At 36.1% G+C, this 12,665-nt stretch overlaps 1 protein-coding gene across 1 annotated transcript in view; it reads left to right on the forward strand.

Annotated features, from left to right (window-relative positions):
* Positions 1–12,665, forward strand: part of TMTC2 (transmembrane O-mannosyltransferase targeting cadherins 2) — a gene marked incomplete at its 3' end in the record, with an annotated part of 256,393 nt that overhangs the window by 216,528 nt on the left and 27,200 nt on the right. Inside the window, exon 10 of the mRNA XM_082014037.1 lies at positions 10,867–10,981. Coding sequence (XP_081870163.1) covers positions 10,867–10,981 — 115 coding nt within the window. The remainder of the gene's footprint in view (positions 1–10,866; positions 10,982–12,665) is intronic.

Here is a 12,665-nt window from a genome sequence, read left to right on the forward strand (position 1 = left end):
ATGCAGACATGATGCCACTTCATTGGGCATAAGGGGAAGCAGCTTTTGCTCTAGTGACCAGAGAGGGTGGTAGTTCCCTCTCAGGCTGAAATGCAGGCAGCTGCTCACCTGTCCACATTTCCCCCTTCTTTTCCCTTTCTTTTCCCATTTTCTTTTCTTCTATGCCAGTTACCTGAACATCTGAGCTTTGTGCAGAACCATTGTTTTACGAATATGTGGTCTTGATGGATGATCTGATTACAGTACCAGAAACACCTAACAGATTAAAGCGAGAAAATGCATATGAATCATGAAGGAGAAAAAATGGCAGAGGAAAGAGTGCAGAAGCACCATTGTTTTTTGTGCAGAAGTACTTTTTTTTTTATTCTTTGGCAATGAAAGTCTTATTTGTAGCACAACCTACATGTTTTTAAACTGATATTAGATTTGAATGCTCCTATAAAGTTTGAGGCTTTTAATTGGATGTTTTTTGTACACATTTTTTAAAGAAGATTAAAAGGGAACAGTTTTGACTAAACTAAGTTGACCTTAATAAATGCTTCTTTATTTTTTGATTTCCATCTTTCTTCTCTGTGGGAAAGTTTTCTGCAAACTATCCTTCCCACACCTGCTCAGGATATTGGCTCTCATGCATCCCACTTTACTTCGAACATTTCACTCAAGTATGTCATTTTGGATCCTGCAGGACCTTGGTGGCTTCTGTCATTGACAGACTGGTGGTCTCTATTGACCATAGAGACGATTCTTGCTAACCTAGTTGCCTCAGTTAAATGCCTATGGTCAGGTGGGATGTATCCAAGTGTCAGTCTGAGAAACCACAGATAGATACCTATGAACTAACCAAGTCCAAAGGAATTTTCATATAAATATTTTAAGAATGTGTTGGCATCTAAAGTGTGAGTAAGTCAAATTTGTTAACAAATGTGCCAAACATGGGAATGTTCAAGCAGGTGAGACCAGTGCCATTATAGCCCAGAGATTATTTAGTTTTGGGTAGAGTATTGATCACTCAATAGAAATAAAGATCTCCTATTTCTGTCTCCACTGAGCCTATCTCAGGACAAGTTGAAGAAAGATTCTGTGTAAAATTTGTCAGTGTAGAGGGGTGAGATTAATTTCAAACAGTTAAATACTTAAGTTGTGTGTTTGAAAAGAAACAAAAATAAACTCTTCAATATCTTTTAATTGAGATGGCTAGTAGGATGCAGTGTAGTTGAGGAGTTTTGAGGTTGTTGAAGGTTTTCTGTACTAGCTTTCACTTAAACAGCACAAGCAAACAAACAAAAAAACCCCATAAATCTACAGTGAAATTTAAGTCATGGAAATATTTTACCTCCAAAACTGTCTTATTCCCTTTATAATTTGCTGTTTAAAAACAAAACAAAAAAAAACCACCACTAAAGCAGGTTTCATTTTACTTATTTGCTAAAAATATGTTTTGCTACCATGCCTCTTGAAGTGTCTATAGTGGCCTCTCTCCAACGAAATGAAAATGGAGTCGGCAGGAAAGAAGGACAGAGAGAGTATGAGAAAGGAGGAGTGAGGTTTCAAGATAAATGTGTGTACAGAGGTCCCTCCTCCCTTACATTTGTAATGGCTTAATTGGAATGGGGAAGTCTAGAACCCAACAGAATGTTCAAATTAACTCTGTTTTATTAATCACCATTGAGACCTCCTTTTAAAATAGTTTCCTTTGAATAATACATTGTTTCTAATAAATCTAAATTGTTTAATGATTCCCTTTTCATTATAAAAATGGATTATTCTCATTAGATTAATTAGGCATTCACTTAATTAGGCAATTCACATTGATCATCTGCCTTTTCCAGTGCGTTCCCAGTTACAGATATAAAACAAGATGAAAAACATGCTGTCAGATTAGGTAAAACCGAAGCATATTAGCTATTCTCTCATTGAAGGAAGAACAGATTAACATGTTCCCAAATATTCTCATTTTTTTTTTTACATCATCTTTTGCTTTTGAATTTGTGATAATTTAGGAGTTGTGTTTATAGTTTTTCTCTTTTTTTTTTTTTTTTTTTACACAATTTTAACTTGTTAACTGCTGGTTTTATTTTTTTCACTTTCATCCTAAGTCTTTCTAATCATTGTTTCAGCAAAGAACTTTTAGCCCTTTTTGATGCCTAAATTTTCACCTGGGTCTGTGAGCACTTTGTGTCTGTCTTGCCTTCAAAGATGACTGCTTTACCCTCCTAAGTTCCGGCCTGAAAATGGATTGGAACTGCTGTGGTTTAAGCTTCAAAATATATTTCATTGAAATATGATAACAGTGGATTTTCAAGCACCATTTTATTTTCAGTCTTTAAGTCATACACTTAGATGTGTTAGTGAGTGTGAGAATTTAATATGTTTACAGATGTGCATTCAATTTTCTTCTTAGATGTGATGTATTTATAATATTTCTCTGTAGTCACATTGTTCACAGTGCTGGAGCTTTGTGTCTTTGTTCTTCATTGTCTGAAGAGCAGCCTGGGAAAGCTTTATTTTTCTCCCATATATTTAAGGAAAAGATCTTATGAAGAAAACAGTGTAATAATGAAAATTAAAATGTCAAATTTATATTGGTAAGAAAGAGAAGTACCAACCATGACCTAGTAACAAAGTCTTACTCATTTCTTCAAGAGAGTTTTATGCCTGTGGAAGAAATGTCACCCTAGTCCATAGAAAGGTCAGTTTTTATCTTTGTCAACAGGATGAATAAAACTGATTTCACAATCCATAATTCCAGTGAACGAATTGTCCATTTCTGACTGACAGGTTAGCTAAATGAAGTATATGCCGAATGATGAATGAAACAGAGTGCATGGTTCTGCTCCACTGGGAACACCAGATGCTACCTGGTGATTACGTATAGAGAAATTAAATTCCTTGATGAGATGGGGTCAAAGCCAACCAGATGTAGTATGTCCATCAGTAAGTCACTTTGCCAGTCTTCCCAATATGAACCTTTCAGCAAATGAGAAGTTTTTTGCTATTTTAAATCTTTTGGAAGTCCTAACATTAAATATATAATTATTTTGTAGGGAAACTATTAAACAATTCTATAATACTCAAATAACTCATGTTCATAGAACATATGCACTGTTTGGAGGAAGAGTCTCTCTTTCTTGAGCATACAGTCCCATCAAATTGAGATCCTGACTTTGGACTATGGCTTACACCTCCTCCTACAATATCACTGAAAGATAGTGATTCCTAGATCCAAAACAGGAACAAAGATGTAACTGACTCACAGAAAGACTTCATTAAACTTCTACCTTTCTGCTCCCAGAACTCTTGCCAATAACTTTGATTACTATTAACACAGACAGTATTTTTTACATCCAAACTGAAACTGAACAAGAATATACCAGAAACTGAGGTATTCAGAAGAATATACCAATTTGAAGTCTTGTTTCTGGTTTTCTTGGCAGCTGTGAATGATGAGCGTACAAAGGCACGTGTACATAAATTGTCAAGTCCTTTTTGTTGCTCTCTAGGCTGTTGCTATCACACAATGTTAAAAGAAGATTGTTACAAACCACTACAGTTACTATTTATTCCAAACTCCCTTTAGAACCAATCACTTAAGTGGAATGCAGTGGAGTATTTCCAAACAAGCTAGGTCACTGACCCTAAACACTGTGGAATTTCCATGTTTCTGCCTCTTCCCTTGAGCTTATCCTTAAATCTAATCATTCTGACATCCCAAATACATGGTTGACTCTGCTTCCTCAGCACAGTATAGTTAGACTGCTTGAGAGATGTGGTATTGAAATTGCAGATCAGAGGCAGGACTAGAAATGTGGCTTTATGCTTCTTTCATGTTGCCAAAATTCGGGGTTTCTGCAGAAACTGAAAAAGCCTGTGGCATGAACAACCCCAGAGACTTCTTTGTTAATGATCATATGTTTTGACATATGAGTGCCATCTCATTATGAGGATTTTTTTAAGCGACAGCATGGAGCTGCTGCAAAAGTGCAACTGCATAGTTTCGCAAATGTTATACATCACCAGGTGTCTGGGGAATGACGTAGGGTTCAGAATCTTCCTTAGTATTTGTAAAACATGAGGTCCTCTGTATTATATCTTTTCATCATTAATCTTTTGTTTTAGTGAGAGGTTCCAGTGATCCAGATGTGGTCACAAGTTCAGTCATCAAGTCCCAAAGGCTTGCAATTTAATTTTTTCTCTCTTATCTCTGGTCATGCTCTGGATGACATCCAATGGTATATTTAGCACAACTGCAACAGATAAGTTTTTCAGACAAAGAAAAAGCTTAGTAAAAAAGATTTTTCCAAGCCAGTGCATATATTGATGTTGCAGCACCCACCGGCTTGCGTAGTCTTTCTATAAATTTTGTTTGCATGAAATAATATTCTCCATGGGAACCACTTGAGGGGATAAACTCCCCAAAAGCCCTTCCAGTGAGAGAGCCAGAGAACAGCTTTAGATAAAGGTGGAATGGGATATACGGAGCAGCAAAACCAACCGGAATGCTGCTACCATCTAGGAGATCCTGATGTAAATTCTCTTTGCTTCCCCTGTCACATCCTACACATTCAGCAAGAAATTGCCTAAACAAGCCTGGAAAGCAGAATCTTTAAGCAAACATTGCCTTGCTCTGGGAACTGCTCATTCACAGCCAATGAATCTGTTTTGAAACTCCTAAAGGAAACAGTGAGATTAGGTCATGTCTGTTGACTTGGCATTTTGCAACATTGATTCATCACCAGAAAAGCTTTGGAAATCAACTCGGAGACAGGTTTCTCCTCTCATTTCTTCCACAGAATGCTATTGAAATGTTCCTTTCAGAAATCTCTGGTTGCATCTGCTCTTTTGGTCTGTGCTGCCACAGCAGAGTTGAAGTTGATGATGACTTCAGTGGTGGTTCTGCTCGTGCCAGTGAGAATGTAGTTCAGTTCTCAAGACACGATCTCGTAGCCTTGCTGTGTGCATCAGAAACAGACACAATTCACTGGGTCAGCCAAAACCTGATACTTATTTTGGTTTCTGTTGAAACTTGAAAAGCTTTTAAAGCACCAACAAATACTCAGCTTCAAATCCTCAATGTTGAATGTGCCAAAAGAACATCTAGTGAAGCTTATTATAAACAGATTTGACAGCCGAGTCTTATGGTCCCAATATATCCACTTTTCATGTTAACGTAGTTGTTTAAGTTTCTGCCATGGTAGAAGAAAACTCTTGAAGAGGATAAGGTGCAGAAGACTTGGTGACAAACGTATATTAAAAGAAGCAAATACTAACTATTTCCTATTATGGTGGGATTAGAAGTTTCTTCCTTCTTATTCAGAAGGTAGTTTACTCCATTTTGCTTGGAATACTAAAGATATCAGGACACGAGTGTAAGCCATTGAAGTTTGAGTAAGTGCAGAACCAACAGCATTCTGCAAACGTTCAAAGTGATTCTTTTTAAAAGCAGCAATAGCAAGATGAGCTATTTCAGAAACCTACTCTGGTACAAAGTACCTTTGAATGTTTGCCAGCAAGCAAAAGAGAGAGAACATTTCAATTAAAGAAAGATTGGTGCAACTTGCACTTTTATGTAGCAAAATAAAAGCTCATAGTGCCTATAGGGAATAGGTCCATTCTAGAGGAAAGCACTAATGCCTTTGGGCTCTGAACATAAGAGATTGTTACACACCAGCATATCCCAACCAATTAATACCTTTCATATTACAATAAAGCAGCAGAACTACCAATTCAGATGTATGGCTTTTAAACTAGTGTTGGTGCATGTCTTAACAAAATGCTTTACAAATGTTCATGATCATTTTAGAGAGACAGTTATACAGGATAGAGAGCTGTATGCTTTCGTCTCTGTGGATGAATATTTTTTAAAAATTTTGGCAGAAGATGAAAATAAGTTGGTTTTTTTTCAACTACAAGGAACTGGAAATTTGTTGTTGTTGTTTAAATTACATATATACTTTTATTTTTCAGTAAATTGCATATATTTCCTCAAAATTTTTTGGTCAAGTATAGACTCAAAAACACTGTTGACAATTTACAAGAAAAAGTAAGTTTGAACAAAGCTGTAGGTACAGAATTCTTCAGCTTTTATGCTCTTTCTGATGCTTAGATATCTTAGTTTAGGGAAAAATTACTAAGAGTGAAGTATTGAATCAGTTCCCTGCTATCAAAGGTCTTTAAGAATTCTTCACTACACATTTACACTCAGCTTTGTGCTGTCTAGCAAGAAAGGCAGAAACACCTGTTTAAAAGAGTAACGTTCCAGGCAAAGAACAGTTTTGCTGAAGATCACCCCGGAACCTGGACTGTGGATTTCCCACTCCTGTTCTAGAAGAATAGTAATGAGAAATATGCTTTTCCTGAAGAATGAAGAGCTGGGAGTCAGAGCTTCTAGAAAGCTATTTTCTCAAAAGCTGGTTCTGATTCCAAAAAACCATCAGGCTCCCATAATTTATGTTGTTGGCAGGAGTCAGAGTCGTGACACCTGCAATAAGAAAGCTATGTATGTGGTATTGGGCAGTGTCTCGTAAATCATGTGGTTTGCCAGCTACCTGTCAGAGGAGAAAATCCTGCATGTAAATTTAGACCCACACAAGTGGTTCCTGGATTGAGGGACTTGTGGATCAGACCTTCCGATCCAGCTGCAACACCTTGCCAATACTCTGCCCTTCTAGTGCTCTTCTCCTGAGAAAACACATCTTTATAGCTTTGACAGGAAAAGTTCAGAAGTCTGCTTTTTGATGAAGAAAGTGCAGCAGTAACCTGCCAGTCCAGTTCATTCTTGTATGAATTTGGTATATCATATTAAAAGGAACAGCAGCTAATGTTTTCAAAATGGGGTATCTCTACTTAGATGCTTTAAATTAAATTTAGATGTGTGAAAAAAATTAGCCTGCCTTTCAGGAGAACTTGGCAAATCAATTCTCAGCTGAAACTTTCCACCTTGTACTGGGTCTAGATAGAGTTAACTTTCTTCATAACAGCCTGGATGACACTGTGCTTTGCATTTGTGGCTAAAACAGCCTTGATAACACACCAAATGTTTTGGCTGTTGCTGAACAGTGCTTGAACAGTATCAAGCCTTTCTTCTTTTCCCACTCTGCCCCCTCAGTGACAAGGCTGGGGATGGGCAGGTGGCTGGGAAGGGACACAGCTTGGGCATCTGACCCCAGCTGGCCAAAGGGATATGGCAGACCCTATAACAGCATGTTCAGCAATAAAAACTGGGGTGGAGGAGGAAGAGAGGTTTTGGCTTCTGAGGTGACCTTTGTCTGGGCATCAGTCTACATGTGAGAAGTGGTGAGCAGTTTCCTTCACTTTGCTGTGTTTGTTGGGTTTTTTGGTCTTCTTTCCTTCATCTATTAAACTGTCTTTATCTTGACCCACAAATTTTCTTGCTTTTGTTCTTCCTATTTTCTCCCCTCACCCACCTCGGGGCGGGGGGGGGGAAGTGAGCAGCTGTGTGAGTGCTTGGATGCTGGCAGGGGGGACAACCCACCACACACCTGTACACTCAGGTATTGACTTTTCCACTAGATTGAGAAGGTAGCAGTCAATTATATTGATAGTCCATCCAATTAAGGAAATGCTTAATCAGCAGCCTCTGATTAAATCACCTCTACTCAAGCAATGAGTAAGGCAGCTGTGGGGTGTTCTCTGCTTTTGTTTGTCAGTATCCTGTAAAGGTTTAGGTGTAAAGGATGCCCATCCTGAAACCTGATTGGTTTCAGGAGGGTGCTGTGTATCATCTGCTACCTGTTCCCTTAGCATGAGTTATTGCCGCTATTATTACAACTTCTAGTATAGGGGAGAGACTTGTTTATGGTAATGCACAGTCCTAGAATTTTCTTTTCTGGAGAGCTGAAAGTTTTACTCATACTTGGCTGGTGTCATGCAGTGCTTGCAATTGGTTTTAGTTAACTTTGATAATCGTGTAAAAAAGATAATCCTGTAATATGTTATATAAAATAATAATTCTATTATAGAGACGCTTTTTAGAGACCAAGTAATAAATGGAGAGCATATTCTGGTTTTAACAATTTAAAACATTAGTTTAGAGTTGTTGCTGACATTTTTGATGCATCCATGTGGATTAATAGAATGTATGCAGCCGAACTCCTAGAAAAACAACTAATATAAACAAGCTTTTAACTAAAGCATCTAGCAGTGCACTTGCTTTTCAGTAACTATATATAATGTTGTCCTGTTCTAAGTTAGACTTCTTGTAGAAATCTAAAGCATGTACGAATTTCATACTATCTTCAGTGTATGTTGATCTTATAGACCAGTTAAAGAGCTAAGAATTAACCTAATGTGTTGCTTAAGAGCACCTGTAAACCAATAGTACTGGTTTGAAATTATTTCCAATAGCATTATATTTTTAGAAATTACATGGATGAAGTGCAAGTTTTTTACTGTTTAATACAATGAATCTAAAGTAAAAAAATTTGTTGATTATGTCACATGAAATAGAATGTATCAGTTACATTTTATTACATTCGGGGTAGTTATACATATGATAACATCTCTGTTGAGCTTCAGTGTTAAAGATTTCATAAAGAAAACTAGAAGTATGTATTTCTAAAGATCTGTCTCTAAAAACCCTTGAGCAATGTTTATTGAAGACAATGAGAGGTTTTTTCTCCTTAAGGAACTAATTAGCTTAATAACCAGTTGACATTATTTTTAAATTCTAAGCTGCAAAATATTTTTCCTAAATTAAGTATATAATTTTTTTGGACAGTGATCTTGGATGGTCACTGTGTCTTGAAATCTAAAAAGGTTATGTCCTCTTTCTTCCCCCTGGCTGGATGCATCAATAGCACATCCAGGTATTAGAGTCTCATTCTGCTAATCCACTGATTTCATTAACAAAAGAACCTTAATGTTAACAGCTTAAGGCTGCTTTGCTTTAGCATGGACCTCAAGATTAGGGATACTCTTTTAGTTCATTTGTTGGAAGAGAATTGGAATACTAGTTGGTCAAGTTTGTTTCAAAGATTCCTCTTTAAAGAAAATAGGAATTCAGCCCAAATCAAGATACATGAACTGCCTATTGTAGTTGTTGGATTTACTTGTCTGAGAATTTTCAGATTCATATCTGAGTTTGTCGTGCTATATATAAGGCATACCTTGATGTGGTACCCAAAAGAAAAAAAAAAGAAAAAACAAAAAGCAAACTTGTATCTTTTGTCAACTTTTTTTTCTTCATAAGAGACTTCCATTAATGGCTCAAGCAATGGTTTCTAATTCTGAAGGCAAATTAAGTTCTTATGATCCAAACTGTTCTCATATGTTTTCTTTTTATGTTTTCTCTCTTTTTATTTACTTATTTATTTACTGTTCTGTGTGAGAAAGCCATTTTGGAAACTATGTGTTTCTGGAAACAATGAACACAAAGATTCACAATGCATGAAAGGATGGCACATGCTAGTGTGTGTACGTAACTAAAGCAAGCAAAGGCACATGAATGTTTTTCCAAGACTTTTTGCAGATCTGAATAACGAAGATATAGATGACTGTCTGAGAAATACTCTTCCATCTCTTGATAAGTTGAAATGTATCCACAGAGAAAGGAAGAAGCTAGGAAAGCTTTCTTTCACCGCTTTTTGTATTGAGATAATTCCTCTGCAAACCTATTAGTTGTACCAAAGCATCACTGGATTCACTATGCCTCTACACACCTTGCTAGCTCTGGTTAGGTGGATTTTCTGCATGTGCATGTAGCAAGCATGTAAGTAACAGGGAATGTATGAAGAAAGGAGGCAAGTAAAAAAGAAAATCCCTTGCTGTGAGAGGAAGTCATTTAAGAGGCTTGTGGCCAGTGATGGCTTGGTGGACTTTTGGTTCAGTGATCTTACTTTACAAAGTAAGATAAAAAAAGGAAGGATGGGAATGTATATTCGCCATACTTTAAGATAGCTTTTCCAAATATAAAGTTACATAGACACGGAGTCTAGACAGCTGAAACCCTTTGAAAAGTCCTTGATCCAAAAATAACACATTTTACAAATTAGGTATGAAAAAATCATTAAAAGGAGCCCAAATAAGGTGGTTTAAGTACCTTCCAAAGCATTTTTTTTCTGCCTCTTCAAAGTAAAACTAATTCTTATAGATATCTACTAGCTGTTATGTGTTTTGTTTTGAAACTACTGTACTTTAGTTAAAGTTTGGTTAATGCTAAATTATTTATTCTTTTCAGTTTTAACTTGGTTTAATGATTATGATAATGTCATTTGTAAAAATTCAGTCACTTGATTTTAGCCACCTTATATTTTTTTTATGTGAAACTTAAGGATCATGTAGGAAACTTGTAAAAAGCTGCCTGTTGTGATTCTCTTACTGCTACTGAAATACAGATGAAATGCCAGTTCATCAAGGTATACAAATTATCATTTCAAAAAAAATTATCATTTATAATTCTAAAGCTGAATAAATATGTTTGCATATATAACACAATATATATTGTTATGTGATTTTGAGATATGCTTTTAAAATGGGAATATATTTCATTTGTAGATGCTGTTTAATTATATTTCATTTTGTTTTGAGGAAGTGAAGATCAGTGTATAGGCAGAAGCTCAAGTTCTTAAATGGCAGGGAATATTGTTTCTTGATGGCTGAGCTTTACTGTATCATTCTCACTATTCATAAATACGTTCTGCAAATATTGCAGTTAGTTACTACCTGCTATATTTATTGCATTTATTACTACATTTTAAAGATACTGAAATACAAATCAGATCAACAAATGACTAAACATTGAATCTGAGACATCTGATTTTTTTTTTTTAATTCATTTTTCTAAGGATATTGGCTGAAGTTATCCATCAGTTGTCTTCTGTGGGCTCACGTTCATGCACTCCATTGCAGGTCAGTTCCTCCTGGAAGAATCCCGCCTGATAGAAGCAGCTGAGATGGCAAAAAAGGCAGCTGAACTTGACAATACAGAATTTGATGTTGTTTTCAATGCAGCCCATATGCTCAGGTTAGTGCTTTTACATCTGCCTTACTTGATTTTCCTCTCTTCTTTTGGAGGAAAAAAAGTCTTTATAGCCTTTGCTTACACAGGGTTCTTTTTAAAGCCCAGCAACTCTTTTGGACAATTCAATACTACTAATAAGATAAAAAGAGTTGGAGTGAAACTGTTGCAGGATTCAGCACTTTCTATTTGTCATTTTCTATGTGTTACCTCATAACTTCTTACCATTAAAACTTCTGTTGTTCACAAGCAGGTAATCCTTTTTGCTTGCATACAAGAACAAGTGTTTCCTTCATAAAGAAATTTCTGCAGCATTTCCTTTCACCTGAATTTTAAAAATTTAGGATGCATAGCAACTGCAAATAATAGACCATATTTCTGATCTGGATGTAACTAGAGAATATTGAAAATACCACGTTTTATGTTAATATCAGTAGGGAACACTACGATAATTAGAAATCTAAATATTCCCAGGCTAATGATGACTCATAGGAGCACTTAATGATATTATCAGAATCTCTGATTTAAAATGTAGTCTTATACTTAATTTTGTTCTCCTATCTGAATAGAATAAAATTTTAGACTTCTTTTTTCCTTTTAATGCTGTCAGACCTGAATATTCAGTAACATTAAGCTTCTGCCTGAACATTATCATTAAACTCACATTACTGTAATAGGTATCCTCCATGCTTATTTCTAGGATAACTATCTAATTATTGTCTATTGTCCGCTTAACAGCTATGAGGATACTTGATTTCATTTAGATTATATCTATGCTTAGAAAATGCATGAAAAAGGAAATAAAAAATATACTTCATTAGATATGTCACTTGGCTGTTTATTCTCTTAACATTTAGAATACAAAATGAAAAGAAAGGAAAATGGTATTAAATAGAAGGTAGAGTCAGCTTCAGCCAAGTGACCCCTGTTTCAAAGTGAGGGGTTCTATACCAGGATTTTGAAAGAGGCCCCAAAATACCCTTTGAGAAATAACTCTCACTGCTTGTAGGTTAGAAAGGAAACCAAGACAAATGGTTCACTGGTAAACAATAGTTTGACCTACCACAGGTGTATGAGCAATTTTAAGGACCCTTCCCTCCCTCCTGATTATTTTCTGAACGATATCTCTTGAGAAAGAGTTCGGTAATTTGAAACATTTAAATTAATGAAACAAATTCGCAGACAGAAGCATAACAAGTTAGGCGTGAAAGCTGAATCCAGAAGGATACAGGGTGTGTCAGACTCCTGATTTCAGTGAGCGTGTTGTGGAAGATGGCTTAATGGTATGATTTTTTTATGGGCATTTTAAAATGTGGTGGCGTAGATCAATACTATTTTGGGAAGAGGTTTAATAAATCTCTTGCTTTCTCTGTGAGCACTTAGTAAAGCATCCCAGGTCTTGAAGGAACATGTCTTTACATTGGGATATGATTTTTTTCACTCTCAGAGTAAGAGCTATGCTGCTGTACTGTACATCAGCCATGGTTACCCTACTTGATCTGATTGGGAGTGGAGGACACTTTTGACCAACATTGAACTGAGTGATTCTAAACAGCATTCTCTATTTTAGCTGTAAGCAAAAACCCAAAGCCTTTAAAAAAAGAAAACCCATTAAACCAAAACCGTTAAAAACAAAAAAAAGGCCTGATGGTTTAGTTTAGCTAGAATCTAACTGTGCTCCTTTGGGATA

This window comes from Phaethon aethereus (genome assembly GCF_964289735.1).
Source record: "Phaethon aethereus genome assembly, chromosome: 1".
NCBI classification, from domain to species: Eukaryota; Metazoa; Chordata; class Aves; order Phaethontiformes; family Phaethontidae; genus Phaethon; species Phaethon aethereus.